At 29.4% G+C, this 22,369-nt stretch overlaps 1 protein-coding gene across 4 annotated transcripts in view; it reads right to left on the bottom strand.

Moving 5' to 3' along the window:
* Positions 1 to 57: 57 nt before the first annotated feature.
* LOC106681406 (splicing factor, suppressor of white-apricot homolog) overlaps positions 58 to 22,369 on the bottom strand; it is a 28,266-nt gene continuing 5,954 nt past the window's right edge. The window contains exons 4-7 of one of the 4 annotated variants that reach the window (XM_014421708.3): positions 12,752 to 13,073; positions 8,442 to 8,579; positions 3,470 to 3,571; positions 1,265 to 1,809 (exon numbers count right to left, since the gene is read on the bottom strand). In XM_014421708.3, the coding sequence (XP_014277194.1) occupies positions 1,796 to 1,809; positions 3,470 to 3,571; positions 8,442 to 8,579; positions 12,752 to 13,073 (576 nt within the window). In that variant the 3' untranslated portion in view covers positions 1,265 to 1,795. Of the gene's footprint in view, positions 1,827 to 3,469; positions 3,572 to 8,441; positions 8,580 to 12,751; positions 13,074 to 22,369 lie in introns of those variants that run through there. The other 3 variants (XM_014421707.2, XM_014421705.2, XM_067051027.1) reach the window with 3 other exon arrangements.

Below are 22,369 nucleotides of genomic sequence, written 5' to 3'. Positions count from 1 at the left end.
GAGAAAGATATAGATTTCATACAGTCTGGAATTGTTCATAAAAAAAGAAATACAAGCTCAAAATTAAAATAAAATATATTTATAGTACAAATTTCATATTGGTTGGTTTATTTTACAAAAACAAAGTTCCCTTGTCAATATGACATATATATATTTAATCTGACAAATCTTTTATAGATTTAACTATGATACTATACTTATAAGCCAATAATAATAACAATATCCATATTAAAAAGTGATATTGTATATTACAGCTTACATTATAGGTGGAATAATAACTGAATATATCACATTTCACAGAAACTAAAGTTCGTAAACTTTCACGATGATTTTTTTTTCAAATCCTTTATAAACTGAGCCACTTTTAATTTCCTTTCACTCTGTAATATGGCATCTTTTTTCTGTTTATGTTTTTTTGTTGTCTCCGTTGACTTTTTTAATCGTTTGGATAGGGGGTTAATATATTCTGGATCGTCAGAGGTTTCTCCCGAATGTGATTCCGTCTTGTACGATCCTTGAGTCGATGTTTGTTTAGGAGAGGAAGATTCTTCTTCTTCGTCAGAACTTTCCTCAACGGGTAAAGCACTCGGAACTTCCAATCCTTTACTCTCCTTTGGTTTCTTGATTGAAAAGTTGACCGGTAGAGGTCTTTTCTTGAAAGTTTTGGTTTCATGGTCTTCTGTGCTTTGTTGAATTTTTTCTTCAGCAGCTTTTTGCTTCTGAAGTTTTTGAAGTAGCTCTTCGTTGTATATTTTTTGTTTCTTCATCAAAGAACTTCTATAAAAAGCATAATATTTATGTGTTGTACGAATGAAATTGAATCTTTCATCATCTTTCCTCATAATTGCCCTTTCAAATGCTGGCCCATTGCGTATCACATAAGCTATCATTTTTTCAATGACTTTCTGAACTAGCGGTGGAGGCTCGTTCGAAGGCTGTGCGGATTTATCAGCAGATGGCACTGTTGTAGGTGGAGGGGGTGCATTTTTAGGATTCAATGTAGTTACTAAACTCGGATGCAGATAGTGTCCATCAGAATCATCTTCGGTACTGACATCGACAGGATTCTCATCAAAAATATGTTCCTGTGAAGTAGGAACATAGCTACCCGATTTGATTAATGAAAGAACATGTTTGTAAAATTCATGCAAGGGGTCATTATGTGAAAGAAAATCAAAGTTCTTGTTTCCTTGTTGTTTCAATTTCATAAGTATTTCCATTTGAGAACCTTGCTGGGCGATGAACAAAGCGGTCCTTTCAATTATAGCACTGTGCTTCATTGTTTCGGGCACTTTCAAGTCCGGTGGTAAAACCATGCCAGGAGGAGGTTCAAAGGGTTTGCTCGGAACTTCTGGCTGATCAGCACTATCAACTGACATCTGAGCATCGTAATCATAAGCTATCTGACCGTAGTCCTGTTGCTGCCTCTTTACCTGTTCTTCTTTGTAAGTGATTTCCTCGACTTCATTCATAAACAACGATCTGTAACGTTCACTATCACAACGTTCCTCGATTTCTATTTCTTCTGGGCTCAAGTGATCCCAACTCCCGGGTTGTGATTCGTGGGAAGCCAAATCATAGAGTGCGCCTCTTCCATCATATCTATCGATTTTGAGAGATTCATCTCCCATCCAAGGGATCAAATGAGTTTCATTATCGATGAGAAGAGCTCTCTCATCATCTCGAAATAATTTACAAGCGTAGCCGAAAACCAGCAATTCGGTCTTTTCTTCATTCTCGTCCCCTCCTTTTTTAGCCATTTTTAATTAAGGTGAAAGTTGGCAGATGAATAATATTAGCCTATAAGTCCTGAAACAATAATTGAACTGTTTTTAATAAAAATAGAAGGAAAGAGGCCACAATATTCAATAATATATATATATAAAATAATAATAACACAAATATAATAGAACCTTGATTAATAGGCTCACAGGATTACAATAGAGGTAAAAAGAAATTAATAAATAAATCAAGTTCTGAAAAAACACTAAATTCTATAAAATAAAACAAAGTTACATAATTTTGTTTCTACGATTATAACTTTAAAGCAGTGGTTCCCAAACTTTTAGCAAAAAGGGTAAGATCTATAAAGTTCAAAATTGTTGTCATATCTTGAAATATTGTTTTACTTAGATTTATTTTATTTTACTGTACAGATCTCACCCTTCTTACTGAGATTACATGTATATCTCAAAATAACTATTTTTTAAGCTGTTATACTGTTACATATTACAATTGGGACAGCGATGTGAGAATAATTAATATTAAAATTAAGAAAGAGGAATGAACAACAAAATAACATACGAAACAGAAAAATATTTAATTTTTATGGCTTTTCCTCTTTATTAATTTTATTATAGGAAGTTAGTCCGGGTGGTGGTCAATAAAGGTATAATAGTAGAAGAAAACTATTTATTGTTAACCAATGTTTTGCTCCACTTTGGAGAGCTTAATGAAAAAACAAGGTACAAACATTATAGAATTGACAGAACATTAAAAAAAAAAATATTTCACAACAATTTTTATGTTTATGAAGAAACTATCTTTTATCTTTTACACCTACCTCTTTACCATATTTATAACTATTTCTAATGAGTATTCTACAATTTATTAGTCTAGTTCTGTATTTAGAACTTTTATCACACCTGGTTATATTTATTAGTAACTTGTTTCCAGTCCCCCTACGTGTATACTTACTTATATTGTTATTATTATTTCTCTTTTATATATTTTATAAAAATAAAAATTGTTTTGAAATGTTTTTTTTCAATTCACCATTCTCAAAGTGGAGTGAAATGTTAGTCAACAATAAATAGTTTTCTTCTACTATTTTGATCCCTTTATCGACCACCACCCGGACCATCTTCTTACAATCGACTTCATACGGTCAACTATCTTCTTCCAATTTCTTAATTTTAATATTAGTTATTCTCGTGTAGCCTTTATCTTCTTATAATACTTCCACTATACATTTTCTTTCAACATTATTTATGTACCTATATTGCCTCTAATTATCCAATTATTCTCTAATCCATTTTATTCATCATAGTTGTTATTTTGTTTTATGTTCTTAGCCCTCATGAAGGATTGAAATTCTGGCGTTGGCACTAATAAATAAATTTTTACTTATTTGTGTTCTTCATTGACCACACCTCCAACCAACTTCTCATATATATATTATAAGGTAGTGGTTTCTAATTCACAAGATTCAGTTCAATTTAATTTTTTTCTTTTCTCTTTTGTCAGCACAAGTAACCTTGATTTATGCCCAAAAACTGACACCTATCGTGTCACAAATCAAATCAACTTATACCAGCCAATCCAAATAACCCATCCACACACTTGCGCATGAGGGAATTTGTCATAGTTTGGAAAACTTGTAGCAGCATCTTTATGCTATATGTAATAGAAATGTAAAAATAATTAAAAAATGAGAAAATATTATTAATAAAAAAAAAAAAAAACTTACTTTGTTTTTTGATTAAGTATATATTGACCGGAGTTGAAAAATTAGCTTCTATGACCATCGGATAGTTAGATTTGTCCTGCTCTATTTCTAACCCCTTTGATTCTAAATCAAATAAATTTAAAAATAAATATTAGTGATTTTCATAAATAACATAAATTGATAGAAACATAACTAATCTAACTTATTCTACTAAGAGATAATTAAAACCATCCAATTAGAAGAAATTATTGAATCAAAAGTTTAATATACCTGTGTAAATATAATTAATTTTTTTTAATATACTTCAATTTATGGTAGGAAAGATAGATAATCTTACAGGTTATAATTCTATTCTAGCTAGAGTGATAAAGTTGAGATTTATTCCGTGAGTATACCACAAAATAGAAGTCAGCCCAGTTAAACCAGATTCAAGCTTGTATTACATCTAATGAAAGAATGCTAAGAATGCGGGCGAACACTAAATCAATGTACGATCAATGTTCAATTGTGCCATTATCTGACACACGCTTCCACAATACAATCCATACTACAATTTACTACTAGCCAGATTGGTCCTTCCCCATTCTTTGTGAGCCCCCTCTCTCCCCCCCCTCCCACCACTAATGTATATATGTGTATATATAACTTTATGTTAAGTCAATTGTATATTGTATGTTTTTTAAAAATAAATAAATTAGGAGGTAAGAAAAATAAAATAAGGCTCAACATGCTCACCCATCCAGGACCTCTAAAAACATAAAATGTGATAATTTAAAAAAAAAAGTTTAAATGGTACTTAGATTAAAAAACTTTACATGAAATCAAATCTTATGCATCATGCTATTAATAGTTTGGATATAATAGAGATTAGCTTTTGAACATTCGGAGTTATAGAGGCAATATTTAAAATACAGGGTTTTAAAATTTCAGATAACATTCGAATTACATATTAATACAGTAGTCAAACTTGAAATTTTTGTTGCTAAATCTAAATATAACCAAAGCAAAAGAGGAGTACGCCAAAGATACATTGCCGTAAGTTTCGGAAAAATTCGAGTAATAGAAGTAAACTTCTACTAGATCATTAAAAAAATCTTTTAGCATAAATTAATTTTTTATTAAGTTTTCATTTCATTTTAATTCTTATTTAATTCTCAAATAAACTCATGTTGATTTCCACTTTTAATCGATTTCGCAATATTGCTTGATATAAGTGATTTTTTTTTTTCAAAGAAACCTCTACTTGTTATTCGTAAATATTTTAAAGATAAGCTTGAGCCCAACTATGAGGCAGGGCTAGTAAGGAAGAATTCCCTTTTATTTTTGGTGTTATGATCTCTCGTTGAAGGATTGTAACCCTGTCTCCATACATAGTCCAAAACCCATAAATGTACGTTTTTTAAGAGACTTACTTGGAATCCACACACAAGACTGAAACGACAAGAAACTGCTCGTAGATTCCGATTGCTACAACACTTACTTGACAAACGCTCTAAGCTTCCCATTCACTACAAAAAATTAGTATACACTACAATAATCAGACCAATTCGGACATATGGAATTGAGCTCTGGGGCTCCACGGAACCATCAAATTCTTCCCGCATCCAAAATCCTACGTAAAATCCTTGATGCTCCTTATTACGTCACAAATAAACTCATTCACAAAGACCTTAACATCCCATTCGTTGCAGATTTAACCCAAAACAGATATGCGTCTTTTCATTCCAAACTCCTTAACCATCCTAACCCATTAATTCTTAATCTTTCATCCTTAACAATCCCTGATAATCCTCCAAGGCGTCTGAAAAAAAGATGGCCACGGGACCTTCTAATTTAAATTAATGTTTGAAGTACCACCAATGGGTGGTTCCTTCCCAAGATTTTCAAGTGTATATGAAACATACTACATATTTACCTATTGTATTATTTTGTACAGTTGTAAATTACATTAAATAAATAATTTTAAAAAAAATGTACTATAAAGTAATTTATAACACTTTTAATCGCAGGGGTAGTAGTTTCATAATAAAAATAACTAATATAAATTGGTAGGACAAAATTTCATAAGAAAAATTCATATTCATAAAGGAATATCATAAAAACTACTACTCCTACGAAGATAGGTGTCATAAAGCACAATGCACAAAAGCATTTTATTCATGTAACTGAATTTTGGGAACAACAGCCTCTAAGAAGAGCCTAGATCAGGTCTCTCTTCCGAGGTGAATGATTCTCAACTACCTGAGTCAGCTTAAGGTCAATGACTCATATTACTTCAAGTAATCATTGCAAAGTTTTCAGGTTTAATACAGACTAACATATTTAATTTTTGATACTTGTGATTTGTAAAACAAAATTAATTTTTTAATGTTTCAAACCAAGAATATTTTTAAAGAAATAAACTCTAAACTTGTTCTTCTTTTCTTTTTCCACATGTGGGTGACATTGGTTTATTCCGTTCAGACAAAAATTAGTTAACTATATTCTATGAAATCTCTGCAGGACAGTTTCCCCAATCTCTTTGTTAATGCTATTATTTATTAATGAGGTGTAGATAGTTAACCGTAGATTAATGATTGGAGAAGTTTGTCGGGGGGTGCAGTCAGCAAAGAACAACATAAATAAACAAAACCATATTTATTTATTTTATGCCGACGTTTCGACGTGAGTTTCAGGTCATCCTCAGGGGTTGTGGCGTAGAAGGTAGGCTTGCAACTGCGAAAGGTTTTAGGTAATATTCAGCTTCGTAAAGGTCCTAATAAACTAGGTTATATGGGAATTTTGCAGCCTTTTTCTGATGGTATCAAGTTATTTTTTAAGGAGCAAACTTATCCTTATAAATCTAATTACTTAATTTATTATTTATCCCCTATTTTTTTATTATTTTTATCTTTTTGCTTATGGCTATTATTTCCTTTTATCTTAAATATTTATAATTTTAATTATGGTATTTTGTTTTTTATAGTTTGTACAGGTATAGGGGTTTACGGGATTATACTTTCTGGGTGATCTAATTCTAAAGCTTCCAGTTGCAAGCCTACCTTCTACGCCACAACCCTGATGAAGAACTGAAACTCAGGTCGAAATGTCGGCATAAAATAAATAAATATGGTTTTGTTTATTTATGTTTTTCTTTGCTGACCGCACCCCCCGACAAACTTCTCCAAACTATTATTTATTAAGTTAAATATACATGATTTACTAATATACTATACCATAACTATATCTGTTATACATTTTTGTTTATATTATATATAACCGTATAACTTTAAATATAAGAAGATTGTCAGGGTTGCAGTCAAAAAAGAACAAATAATTTTTAACTATTTAATGTCCGACGTTTCGCCCCACTTAGCAGGGCTATGTAAAGTAATACGTTAAACAGCCCTGATGAAGCCCTGCAAAGTGGGGCGAAACATCGGACATTAAATAGTTAAAAATTATTTGTTCTTTTTTTACCGCAACCCTGACCATTATCTTATATTTTTAATGAGGTGTAGATAGTTGACCGTAGATTAATGATTGGAGAAGTATGTCGGGGGGGGGGGGGGTGCGGTCAGCAAAGAACAACATAAATAAACAAAACCATATTTATTTATTTTATGCCTCGTTTCGACCTGAATTTCAGGTCTTCACCAGGGCTATTAGAACAAAAGAGATAACAGGCATAAAATAAATAAATATGGTTTTGTTTATTTATGTTGTTCTTTGCTGACCGCATCCCCCGACAAACTTCTCCAATTCTTATATTTTTTTTATAGATTTCAAATATTTATGGATTCAACATATTTTTGCATAGCATTTACATTTTAATATCCTATCATAAATATTATGTTTGTATCTAGATCTTCGAACAATATTTCTCGTGCCGGGTTTTTATATATATATGTTTAAGGGTCTCATTACTGCTACAATTTTTGGATTGAAAAATTTCAGTCACTCCTATTTTGAGCAGTTAGTTATTGCAAATTCTATGATTCGTTCTAATTCTAATGTAAGTTTTTATGATTATTATTATTTTCAAAATATATATTTTTTTTTTCTATTCATTTCTTTTGTTAAACTTTACTTATATTTTGCCTCTTTATCTATTATTATGGTTACGTATATTTTCTTTCTCTCAATTTTATTTTTCTTTCCATAATTTTAATTTTTAAATTATTAATAACTAATATTTTCATATTTCTTTGCATTATATAACTTCATTTTTATTTTATTTCCTTAATTATGTTGTATTACCTACTTATTCAATTACCTACGTATACATTTTATTTTCCACTTCTCTCATCATTTTTTTTTATTAATTCCATTCTGTAAAATTATTTACTTTATGTCATTCTGTTTATATTTTCTATATTCATTGGTTGTTATCTTGTTCTAAGCCTAAACGTTGGCACGATTAAATAAGTTACTTCAACTTATTTGTGTTTTATTTTGACCGCACCCCAACCATCTTCTCCTCATTTAAGTTTTTATGATTTCATTCTCTGTTTTCTTATGAGGACCACGGTTTTCGAATGATATGCAGAAATATATTTTTATAAAATACCCAGTGGGGTTTTCCCAATATTGTTTTTGCCAGTTTTCTATCTGATCCAATTTATTCATTCTATAATAATCAGTGTAAGGCAACTTATTGCCTACCGGCAGACTTGTTGTAACGGCTAATTTAGCTATTTTATCAACTGCCTCATTATCTGGAATCCCTGTGTGGCCCTTATTCCACTTTTAATCCACATGTGATATGATCAATTTGGAAAACAATATATTTTTTTTTTTAATGTTTCAAAGAAAGTAATATTTTTAACTAAATAAAACTCTAAACTTGTTTTTCTTTTGATCTCTATAGCAGGCACAAGTTGGCCCTCGATATGGGATGGAAAAATACAAATTTATAATTTTTTAAAAAATTAAATCACCTTTTCAACACAAATAAAAAAAAAAATATTTAATTGACTTATGTAAGAATAATTTAGGGTTGGGTTTTTCTTACTGATTGTGCTGATGAAAGTATCGACAGTTTCTTGATTCCTAACTGTACAAGCTATCACAGCGAGCTTAGCAGAGTCGTCTAACAGTTTCTCCAGAATCGATGACAGAGACAAAATTAAACTTTTGTCATATACAATATCTGTAATGTATAAAAACATCTAAATAAATTTCAGAGGTGTTTATTTAAATCAAATATTAGGGAATTTATAACGTTATACTAAATAATACTGCAAGGACTCCTGAAAAACATTTTGTGACAACAAACACTACTTGATTAAGCTTAAGGTGTCTAAAAAAAACAACATAAAATTCAACAACGGAAACCTTAAATAGAAAACTTATTAACTTTCTAAGATTGGAATTCAGATTCATGAATTTCAGGAACTGTGGAGAAGGATAATTTCTGTTCACTTTTTGTAAAAATAGAAATTTCAGTGATATTTTGTGAGAAATGAAGATTAGTATCAAATGGTTATGGTTATATTTTAGATAATTTCCGTTTCACTTCTAGCGACCTTGCTACTATCTGTTGGAGACAGCTTAAGCTGCCTTTTGATTGTTAGGAACTGACATGACGCTATCTAGCTACCACAATAAGAACTACTACAGTCATAAGGGGTATTCATGATATTGTGTTAAATCTAAAATGCTTTACCATGTTAAATGTGATAATTATAGCATTGTGAGCAGCCCTGTTTAAAGTCATGTTAAATGGTAAATGCATAAGAGCTCCTAGCAGATTTTCTGAGCAACTTGTTTTACTAAACAAGGTTACTACCTTTCCTTCCAAAACTTCATGTTAATGTTTACTTCTAAGTTTTGATTACAGTAATTTATTACAACATGCCTAAAGTAAGTGAAAAGTAGAAGTGTAAAAATTTGGCTACTGATTGTCTTTTTTAAAAAGTCCAAAACACAAGACGAAAGAAAAAAAAAACACAAACTATGAATAGGTAACCTAACACGACAACAAATAAAACGGTAACAAGCTCAGCTGGTCTGCTTCGTGACGTCATTCTTCATATAACAGACCTAGTAACAGACTCTCAGCCATGTTACATGTTATATCGTTTTAGGATGGTAAAAGAAGGAAAAATTTCTCCATTTAACATAACTTTTTCCATTTAATACGCTTTAACATGTTAAACTAAAGATCATGAATACCCCTATTGTATGTTGAAATGTTAATTTCTTATAAATACTTTGATTGTGCCAATTAATAACCATGTTATATATTGTAATATTCCTAAATGAACTATTTGAATCAATAAAGATTAAAATAGAATCTTTTGACTTGCTGAAACCTAACGTCTTATACCTAGCATCTCTTGATGCCATTAATAGCCCATAGAGTTGACTAAGCATAAAATTTGTAAGCCTAATTGTGAATATCTCCTTCAAGGAATTCTTCTCCTTAAGAGGCAATGAGTAATGACACAAGTAATGTATCAGTACATTTCAGTGCTATTTCAGGAAATGTATATTTGACTTTCATTTCTCTCTGCCTTCTCTGGATACCTCCTCCTTTCTGTATCTTTTCTTCCTGTCGTAAGGACCTACAGCTAGTTCCTTTAGGAATTACCACCCCCTTCATGATTGTAGACTATTTCTCTACGTATTGAAGCTTCTGTCCTACAAGGATTTATGGTTAGTTCCCATAAAACTCATTTTGTCAATTTATCTTCTAACCAGCAACCTAACCTATGTGAACACGCATTGTCAATGCTTTCAGATACAGAGTACCTCTCATCTTCAATTGGAGTCAGAACTATTGTTGGGCAAAAATTAGCTATTGTTGAAACTAATAGCTAAAGTTGCCATGGATACGACCCTTATTCATGAATGAACCATTAATAAATAAATATTGTATCCATGACAATAGTTTAAACTAATAGCTAATTTTTTCCCAAAAATGGTCAGAACTAATTAATCATCAACAAATTTTTTTTTCAGTTATTTTTGGGGGAATGAATGATTTATGTCCACAATTTTTAATAGTTGAAAAGAAATTTTTTGTAATGATCAAATTGTGAAATTATGTTATGTAATTCAAAATAAAATATTAAAGGAAGATTGCTAATTGACCATGTGTATCAATAAATGGAATATGGTCCGGGTGCGGTCAAATTAAACTCAAATAGTAAATTGGTGTACTATTTTTATTTGAGCCGTTTCACCCCAAGTTGCAGGGCTAAAAAAGATACAAACACTTAACATAAGTACAAAAAAAAAAAGTGGAAAATAACAAGGGTATACAATGAAACGTAAAAATTAAAGGTTATAAACAATAAATGAAAACGTTAATAGTTACAGATAAAGAAAAGAAATATTAAAGAAAGTAAAAATTAAGAGATGAAAAGGGATAAGAATAAAATCAAATGAAAATGAACGAGACAGAATTCATACCTGTTTTGACAGAACTAAAAGTCAAGTGTGAACCGTTTGTATTGGGAGGAGTGGGGATGGCAGTTAAGGACGTCACATTGGAAAATTATTTTAAAGTAAACAGTGTAAAAAATATTAAAATTAGGTAAACAATAAATGATAATGTACATAATAGAGGGGAGAAGAAATATTTTAAAAATTATAAAATAAAAAAAAATTAAAATTTACATGGATAGAAAAACAAAGAAGAAATAAAGTTAAAATAATGAGATACAATAAATGTAAGTGATTAAGAAAGACAATATACAGAATGACGTGTTTACAATATGACGAATATGTGTTTTTTTAAAGCCCCGCAATGTGGGGCTCAAATAAAAATAGTACATCAATTTACTATTTGAGTTTAATTTGATCGCACCCGCACCAAATTCCATATAATATATTAAACTTCAATTTTTTCCGTTTTTTTTTTTTTTTGTGACTAAAATCATTCTTCTTATGGACTCTTCATTTGTTTCAATAAAAAATAAACTTTGAAAAACTTTTATTTAACAAGATTATTTTAGAACAAATACAATGAATGTAATACACCAGAGAAAAGACTGGACATTCAAACTAACAATAAAATAAAAAATGTCAACACCAACAGAATAAAATTAAGACAGAATATCTTAATAATAGAAAAGTAAACAGAACTGATTGCCATTACGTTTCAAGTTCTAGTACATGCCTCTTAAACTAATACTAATAAAACTATATAAACATAATCATTTTGATAGAAATCCTAATTATTTAACAATTAAAATACTGAATAGTAATAAAATATAATATATTGAACTTTTTAAAGAAGTAATGGTTATTTTTTACTTTCACAAAAAAAAATGAATAACCACATATAAAAAAAAGTGATAGACCAGTTATATTGAAACTAATCAAGAAGATTAATGATAAATCTGATTTAAAATCATATATAATTAAATTTTCAAATTTAATAATAAAACTAAATCATCACTAAAGCTTTGATATTTCATAACTCCGGAAAATCTTTATACCATTTTAAAATAATAAAAATGAATGATTCATCCTAGAGACATCTGGAAAACATTGTTGAAGTCTGATAAAATTATATAAGATCTCTATAGAATGAAGTATATTCTCTTAAATTATTTAAATTGTATTGTTGATTATTTCGGATTTATGAAGTATTTCAGCTTAAATCCCAAAAAAAAAGACTTCAAATTATATAAACATAAAGGAACTTAAAAAAACAGACAATTTAACTTAAGTATATTTTCATTTGAGTCCTAATTGCTTTTCATTTTCGATAAGCCAATTTCGATACATTGTTAAAGGAATATCATCAGGTCTTACATCACGCCATTCATTAATACAAAATATTCTGTATGAATCGTTCCCGTATTTTCCGATTCCGAACAATTCGATGGGATATTTCCAATTTGTCTCCAAATATTCATGAGAGAACCTCAATATCGCTTCTGTTCTCGTATTTCCCAGACCAAGAGGGGCGAGGAAAGCTAGAATCTCATCGTAGTCTGCATCGATGACACTTTCTGGTGTCGACCACTTGGTGAGAAATTTATGAACTTGAGGAATAGCTTTAGAGGCAGCCGTCTTAGTGAGAAATATTGTTGCTATTAATAGCTGCCAGGGATCAGAATACAAATCCTCCTGAATTAGACAATAAGGAGAACGAGGCGGTATCCATTTTTCTTTATGCTTTGTCTCAATATTAAAATATTTACTTTCAACGGGTTCAGTTTTACTTTTAGGTGTTTTATAAAGTCTACCTGGTCTCCTTCTGCTATTTGTAGGAATAAGAGATTTTTTCCTTCTTAACTGTTCCATTTTACGATTATCGATTTAATTATTTAAGTTTTAAGATCCAAATAATAATTAGACACTAACCTGCACCGATAATTAGATCAGCTTCTTTAAAGTTCTCTAAATTCGTATTCAATGTCTCTTCCCAGTTGAACTCGACGACATCGACAACAGTCTTATCCGCCAAACGAGGCCAGTCTTTTCCAGATATGTTAATGTTGAGATTATGTTTAAGCTGGTCGAGAACCAATGGGTGACAATCAGTGAATATGTATTTCTTCGGCAGTAGTTTAGCGTTTAAAATAACGAGACCTGTCAGTCCGGATCCACAGCCAAGTTCGATAACTGTTTTATTTTTAAACAGCTCAAGCTGAGAAAAACTCCAATTAGCCAAGGATTTTCCTGCCTAAAATGAAAACATGCCAATTATTCACAAAATATATCATAAATAATGTTTAAAATAAAATTATGTTATTAAAATTTGCATAAATGAAAAAATAGAAAAAAATTAATTATTTGAAGATCATTGGATTGACCATGTCTAATATATAAAAGGTAGGATAGTCTGTGTGCAGTCAAAAAGCAGAGTTGGGCAACTATGAACAGCTAAAATTGCCATGGATACGATATTTATTTATCAATGGTTCATTCATGAATAAGGGTCGTATCCATGGCAACTTTAGCTAACAATAAGGGTCGTATCCATGGCAATTTTAGCTAACAATAAGGGTCGTATCCATGGCAACTTTAGCTATAGATAATTTTTGCCTATCTCTATCAAAAAGTAGCTTAAATAGTAATAAAGCTACTTATTATGGGCCAATGTTTCACCCTGCTATGCAGGTTTTATAAGGGTTAAAAAAAAATACAAACAACTCTTATACTATTAACGTATTTTTAGTTTTTTGTATTTTTACTTATTTTTTTATTAGACTGACGAAGATCTGAAAAGTGGGGTGAAACACCAGGTCATAATAAATATTTTTGTTTACTATTTGAGTTATATTTTGACTGCAAACAAACCATCTTTCTTTTATAAAAAAAAAAAAATAAATAAAAAATAGATTGATGTTTTATATAAATATTTTTTAATGTTGTCACATGGCAAAAGAGAGCACAGTAAGCACAATGGATGTAAAATAAAGTTTAAAACTTTTCTTTATACAAAAAATTATTGAGTTTTAAAATTCGTTAAATTACAATATGTGATATGGCAGAAAACATGGCACACATAATCCTACTTTTTACTCTTTATACATGACGGAATTGCAAAAAATCAATAAGAAACAATATACACATTTACTTATTTATCATTCTGGTTTAATGTACACAGATATAGTGTATCTAAGATGAGTTTGCCAGTAGGGAGGGAACTCAGGCACCCCCACCACAGCTCCTTTTCCTCTCCACACCTTGACAAACCCCTCCTACCGGGAACAAACCAAGAGGCAGTCCGGAACTTGGTAACGCCCAACCAGTTTGAGACTAGATAGGTACTTGGAACACATTAATCCCCCCATATTCTCAGTCTTCTAAGTTACGGATACAGAAGATTACTCATTTCTTTATGTTATCCTTTACCTTTTGTAGACAAATATATTGATAAATCTGTTCTAACTTGCTATTTAAGAATGCAGTATATTCCAAAAGACTTTTTTGAGATTTGATAATCATTATTTTAAAAAAAAAATGCCTCTTTTTAAGTTTAAATTTATGGCGAAATAGTGCAACAATTTTCTCAATTTTAATGTTTTAAAATTCAGTATATTTGATCTCAGAATGAGATTAACTTATGATAAATGCAGTCATTTATGGCTTTTCATTCAACAGAGGAAACATCGATTGGACCATTCAAATATGTTCATAATTTTTTCTTTGGTTTGAAAGTGTATAGTTTTCCCTCTATCCAGTTTACTTGACATGGTAAACTTACAATTTTGTGATATTAATGAAAAATAGTTTTGAAAAACTGATATAAAGAATTTCAATCTGTCAATAGAAAAGTAGGTTGAGGAAAATTAGTCAGTCAATTGAGTAAGTCTGTTTCAAAAACCACTTTTGTCTATCTTGGGCCCTGTTTCATAATGAAAGCTAATAGTATTAGTTCAAAATACAAGTATAGAAATAACGTTGAAATTACATTAATACTTGTTTTTTTCCATAATAGGGAGGACTATTAGTGGTATTACAGGAGTTAAAAAGTACTAAAGTACAAGTTACTATTGTACAAGTCAGTGTAATTGTATTAAGTTAAATTGACAAGACTAATAGTATTAGTTTGTACTTTATTATGAAACAGGGCCCAGAACTTTACAGAGCAGTTAGGAGTGGTTATTGGAACAGACTTAGTGGAGAGAAGAATGGGGGGTATAGGTAGGTGGTTTGAACATTAGCCACTGGGCATCTCGTCCCTCCCTTTACCCACAGGCAAACTCATCTTAGATGCAGAAGCTTATATAATATCCAGATGACTTGTAAGCCAGTTCCAAAAAATTATTTTTAAAACAAAAATTAAAGGTAGAATAAATGAAATGAAAATAAATCATGTTATACAGAGTCAGCAATAAAAGACTTCTTCGTAGATGTGTTGATAGTTGAGCGTGGATTCTGTATCAGAAGATGATTTTGGGTACAGTCAGAGAAGATCACAAATAAGTAAAAAGTTAATTATTAGTGCCACTGTTTTGGTCATATTTTCAAGCCTTCATCAGGGCTAATAACAAATACAAGATAATAACAATAATGAATAAATGGAAGGACAGAATAATAAGAAACATATGAATAAAAAAAATAAAAAAACTCATTTATTAGAGCCAGAATTTCAGGTCTAAGAACAAAAAAACAATCATAATGATTAAATGGAATCACAGTAAAACAAGAAACATAAGAAGATAACAGATAATATAGGTAATAATCATGAGAGATAGTTGACCGTGGATGACTTACATGGGGGTGCGGTCAAATTAAAACACAAATAAGTTGAAGTAACTTATTTAATCGTGCCAACGTTTCGGCTAGAATTTCAAGCCTTCATCAGGGCTGTTAGCTTGAAATCTTACCGCCAAGCGTACCGATAATATAGGTACATAATTACTATTGAAGAAAATGCATAGTGTAATATTATAAAATTATTGAAACTGTATATATAGTAATATACAAGGAATATAGTAATATTAAAATTAAGAATGAAAAAAGAAAATAATATAGATATGAAAATCAACTAAATAAATACATATAAAAATTGGAAGTTCTTTAAAATTGAAGTAATATAAGAAATATAAAGAAAAAATGTATATGTAATTAATCAAAAATCTTAATAGAATAAAAAAATTAAGGAAGTAGATATAAAGTTATATAAGCTAAGAGTAGTAAGTAATTAAAAAACAGTAATTAGATGTTGTGAACATAACTGATAAAGTGGGGGAGTGAGAAAGAATAATGAAAGAGAGGAAATATGGTAGAAAAGAATAAAAGAAACATACCCTCTGGAGCTAGGTCTACAATGAAGTACAACTAGTGCGGTGGGCCAATTGTGAATTATTTCAATTATATTTTAACATAGTTTGTTGAATTTTTTTAAATTTATATTTGTTACTCAAGTATCTTTCATATATCTTCTCAAATCTCTATCACTATTTTATCCATTATTCTATTAAAGGTACATTAGGTTGCAACCAAAATATGAAAGGGAAAAAGAAGGGAAGGAAAAGAGAAAAAATGAGAGAAAGGGGAAAGGATTGAAAAGAAGGAGAAAAAAAATCATGAAAAAGAGAAAAAAGAAAAAAAAAAAAAGGGGGGGAGAGATAAAAGAACCAAAGAGATGAAACAAAAAAAGAAAAGAAAAAGTCATGTTCTTGTGTTATATATTACTAATGTTTATAATTATTATTGTATACCTGGCTAGTAGAACTAAATACAACCACGCTGATAAACTCCAGTAAGGAACTAGGTCTTGAATTAATGAGGATAAAACAAAATACATGGTCAGCAGTAAAAAAGCGAGCAATTTCTGTGATATAGGAGTAAATACGTTTGAACTGGTAGATAGGTAGAAGTATTTAGGTTCTACGGTAACTAGAAAAAACAAAATTGATGAGGAAATAAAAGCTAGGTTGAAGGCGGGAAATGCTTGTTATTTTTCAATTTCGAAACTACTTAGCTTGCACCTTCTATCGAAAAACTTAAAAATTAGAATTTACAAAACTATTATCCTTCTCACTGTTCTTTATGGATGTGAGATGTGGCCTCTTACACTAAGGGATGAACAGCATCTTAAGGTTTTCGAAAATAAAGTATTACGTCAAATATTCGGACCAAAAAAGGATGAATTAACGGGAGAATTTAGAAGATTACACAATGATGAATTAAGGGACCTACATCCGGTAAATATAATTCAAGTTATAGCATTGCTGCGTATAAGATGGGCGTGTAAGGTTGTAGGGCTTAGTAATCAGCAGATCCCTAAAATGTTAATAAACACTAAACTAACGGGTAAATGTCTGCCGAGGGGTAGACCGAAATATAGATGGGAGCATTTGGTGGTATCGGCATCGAACCTTCGGGTTCGTAAGGCATTTATTATCTGATTAGACTAAAATAAGTATGCTGTGTGACTGACTACCAACCCAATATATTTGGCCAGCACAACTTTGTATTTTAATAAAGTTTTTCCTCCTACGTTAGCAGAAATGCTTGTATGCAACGTACAGACTGAAGTAAATATTACACTATGCATTTTTAAATACTACTTATGTACCAATAGTATCTGTTATCTTCTTATGTTATTTTGTACTTTCACTTAATCATTATGGTTGTTATCTTGTTTTTGACCTTATCCCTGATGAAGGCTGGAAATTTTTTGCACGTCTCACTTTGACAAGATACCCTAATATTGGTTGATAATAATGCAACACCACGGAGAATATATATTGAATTAAATCTTTTTTAAATATACCTTTTGTAGATTTTTTTGAAATTCGGACAGAACATTTTTAGATATAAATATTTCATCATTAAAATTTTTTTTCTTAAATAGATAAATTTAAAAAATAAAATAAACATATACAACATTTAAACAAATTACAACATCGTTACATGATCTGTGCAAATCATTAGTCAATACATCTCAAAATTCTACCTTTGTTTATTTACCTAAAATAGTAAAAAAAAAAAAGTTTTTACATGTAAAAAAAAAATTAATTATGCATCAGTGACAATAAGATAGTGCAGTCAAATGTTAGAAATTATAATATGTGTAGTTTTGAAACACAATAATTATATAATTCTAAAAACAATAAAATTAATGACCAATAATAACACCGAAATCCAATGTACCACATTAAACAGTCCATGCTAATAATAAAAATTAAAAAAACGACATAGATTCAAAACTTAATATAAATCATAATACACACAGACACTGAGAAAAACAGAGATCAAAAGGGTATAAGTAATACAAATATATATATATATATTAAAAAATCAATATCTAATGAACTCTGTGTTCATTGCTTGTTATTTATAAATATGTTTAGAACATTTTCCATAATTATAATTTAAAACTAAGTCTTTTAAACAGTGTAACCCACTGGGTTAGAACCGAAACTTCAAATATCCAGAGACTTTTGAAAAATTATTAAAAAAAAACTTATTTCTCACATGAAAAATGAAAATATATATAAAATCACTTATGAAAAAAAAAAATAATGTTACGTATATAACACAGATAAATCAATACAAATGTGAGCACAATAAACATCAAAACTACAGATGCAAGTGGAAGCAGAAATTATAGAAACGTCTAAAGAAGTAAAAGTGATATTAAATGAAATCAAAATTATTTTAAACAAAATAGAAGCATGAAAGTGTAAAAACCCTAAAGGATTAAATTAATACCTTCGATACCAAATGCTCGTAATCAATCCTTAGATATTCTTCAGAAGAATAAGGATGTCATAAACGGATGAAGAAAACATGACTAGAACAGATTTCAATGAAGTATAACTTCATAAATACTATTAAAAATTGAAAAATATAACTGAATACATCAATTAAATACATAAATGATTCACCATAAGTGAATATGAAGGAGACGGTCAGGGCTGCGGTTAAGAAGGAACAAAAAATATTTTTTAACCATTTATTCATTTGCCGACATTTCAACCCACAATGTGGCTTCTTCGTCAGGGCTAAAAATAAAAGATACAAAAAAAAAAAAAAGAAGAGTCAATGAGAAAGTGAAAGAGTGATATAAAAAATAAATAAATTGAAGGTATCCGAACTATCAAAAACTTAAATAAAATATATACAATATTCTCACTTCTTCGAGACTAATTTAATTGTTTAAATAAAATAATTTGTATCTAAGCAGGTCTCAAAATTTCCTTATTATTTTTAATGTCTAACATTTCGGCCAACTTGACCATCCTCAACAATCTTAAATATAAATTTACACCTCATATCCACCAAATTAAAAACTTTTTCCAGACTATTCTGACCAGGTCAATTAATTTAGAGAACTCGACCTATTTTCTCACTTTTCTATTAAATTTTAACACTAAAACGCAATGTTTTAAGATTGTTAGATAAGTGAGTTATAATAGTGTTTTGTTTTCAGCCAAGACTCCCATGGGAGTCCTATACTGCCTATAACCATGGTTGGGGGTCAAAGTTTTTCATTTTGTGGGACCGCCACTCAATGAAAAGAGTCGACGCCCCAGGCCGGATCCAAACTGGCACCGCCAATCAAATTGGTGAGACTGTGTCTTAACCACTGAACTACGGGCGTCCCTATAATAGTGTTAAGTTAATTTATAATTAAAAGTTTTAAAATTTAATGGAAAAGTGACTTAAGTTGATTCAACTTAAGTTATTGACCTGGGCAGAATAGCCTGCAAATAGTTTTTAATTGGTGGATATGATGTGTAAATTTATATATAAGATTGTTCATGAGGATGGCAAGTTAGGCACAAACATTGAATATAAATTAATTAATTTATTTATAATATTCACAGTCTCTTGAGACTAGTTAATAATGTTTAAATTAATAAAATATTATCTATTTTAGTCTCAAAACATTCTATATTCCTTTATAAGACAAACTTTACAATTAATTAGTAATGAGGTGGTAAATTAGTAATATTGAGGCAATAGTAAATGTTATGATATAATATGTTTATGATGAGATTCACTTTTGCTTCAATATTATTAATTTACCAGCTCATTGTTATTAATTAATTTCTTAATTATTATGTCTCCTTAGCTAATTAAATTAGCATTTTTTTTTTCAATAATATATACTTTGATGTATTATCAGTTCACTACTATTCATTATGTTATTTAATAATTTTAATTTTTATCTTATTCCTCCTAATTATTTTATTTAATTATTTAAATTAATTAATCTTTAAATAAATAAAATGTTATCCATTTTAGTCTCAAAACATTTTATATTCGTTTATAAGTCAAACGTTTCGGCCAAATCGGCCTAATTTTCCTAGTCAATACATTAAATTAAAAATTAAATTTTTTTTATCACAGTCAATCTTGATAAATATTAACAAACAAAAAATTGACAAATTAGGGTAATTTTTGGACTGATATAAATGACTCGGGCATAATAGCCTGCGTCAAGTTGTTTTTTAAAATGATTTCGTTCTAAAATTGTATTTTGTATTGTAGTTGAGAATGGCCGATTTGGCCAAAACGTCGGACTTAAAAAGAAATAACAAATGTTTTAAGACTAAAATGGATACAATTTTATTTATTTAAACATTAATTAATATAAATAGTTAGGAGGATTAATATAAAAATTAAAATTATTAAATAACATAATGAATAGTAGTGAACTGATAATACATCAAAGTATATATTATTGAAAAATATGATTATTTAATTAGCTAAGGAAATATAATAACTAAGAAAATAATTAATAACAATGAGCTGGTAAATTAATAATATTGAAGCAAAAGTGAATCTTATCATAAACATATTATATCATAACATTTACTATTGCCTCAATATTACTAATTTACCACCTCATTACTAATTAATTTGTTAGTTAATTAAATTATTAGATCTTTCTGGATTATCTCTCTAGGAAGTCTGGAGAGTCAATTCTTTTAAAAAATTTTCAGTTGTACAATGTCATGAATAAATAATTCATTCAAAGATGGAAGTGATTAACCTCAAAAAATTTTAAAAGAATTAGTTCTTTATTTATATTTTTATTATCTTGTTTGAGACAGGTAGTTTTAATAATAATAATAATAATTAAATAATGTTATTTCAAAATTTTTTGAGACAAGGTAATTATTTATTAAATAAAACCACAAATTGTATCCAATACTGTCTCAACACTTTATTTCTTACTAGTCCAACGTTTCGGCTATTTCAGCCATCTTCAAGGACATCTTTAATACAAAATATCCTCCTCACATTAATTTATAATCTTTATTGCAGGCTATTCTGCCCAGGTCATTTTCTTCATTTTAATTTCAAACCTATTTATTTAAATTTTAAAACCATTAACTTTTATTTCTCTCTATAAAATTATCAACAATATAAAATACACCACCATATAACAAACTATTTATCTAGTTTGTATAGTTTGTTATATGGTGGTGTATTTTATATTGTTGATAATTTTATAGAGAGAAATAAAAGTTAATGGTTTTAAAATTTAAATAAATAGGTTTGAAATTAAAATGAAGAAAATGACCTGGGCAGAATAGCCTGCAGTAAAGATTATAAATTAATGTGAGGAGGAGATTTTGTATTAAAGATGTCCTTGAAGATGGCTGGAATAGCCGAAACGCTGGACTAGTAAGAAATAAAGTGTTGAGACAGTATTGGATAAAATTTGTGGTTTTATTTAATAAATAATAATAATAATAATAATTCATAAAAAAAGTTTTGAGGTTAATAACTTCCAGTTGAATGAAATTTGTATTCAATTATCTTACCTGGTACAACGTTTCGGGACCACTGTCCCATATTCATGTACTTTAAACTTCATAATTTTCATATAGGAAATCATGTCACACTGTTCTCTCTTTTCTACTATAACTTATATATTATAAGTTCTATAACTTACATATTATAACATGATTTCCTATATGAAATTATAAGGTTTAAAGTACGTGAATATGGGACAGTGGTCCCGAAACGTTGTACCATGTTATACAAATTTCATTCAACTGGAAGTTATTAACCTCAAACAATTTTTTATGAATTGACCCATCAGACTTCCTATAGAGAAAATCCAGAATAATAATAATAAAAACTATCCAAATAGTCTTAACCAACTTTATTAAAACATCTAATGTACGGGAAATATATGAATGTTTTCAGCCGCAATAGTTTATGTGAGCGAAGAGACTCTTTGAAATGGGTTTGCCACTGCCAAAATTATTATCAACATGTTAATATCACTTTAAACCCATTTTTATTTATAACTCATTATTTTATATTCGTTTTAGCAGCAGACCCATTTGTAACCTCTTACCATATGATAGTTATATGTTTGTTGTTTTTTAGCTAAAAAAAAGGTTTTAATATTTGTTGATAGTTATAGTGTAATTTGCTGGAACTTTTTATATGAAAAACATTGTTAACTTGACTAATTAAGATTCTTCATACTGATTCATCGATCATCATTTCAATTGATAAAACGAAAGTAAAATAATGGAACATAAAAAGAGC

This window comes from Halyomorpha halys, unplaced genomic scaffold (genome assembly GCF_000696795.3).
Source record: "Halyomorpha halys isolate HHAL.00 unplaced genomic scaffold, Hhal_1.1 Scaffold335.1, whole genome shotgun sequence".
NCBI lineage: Eukaryota > Metazoa > Arthropoda > Insecta > Hemiptera > Pentatomidae > Halyomorpha > Halyomorpha halys.
Note: the sequence above shows the minus strand (reverse complement) of the source record. Positions and strands in the feature narration are given on the sequence as shown.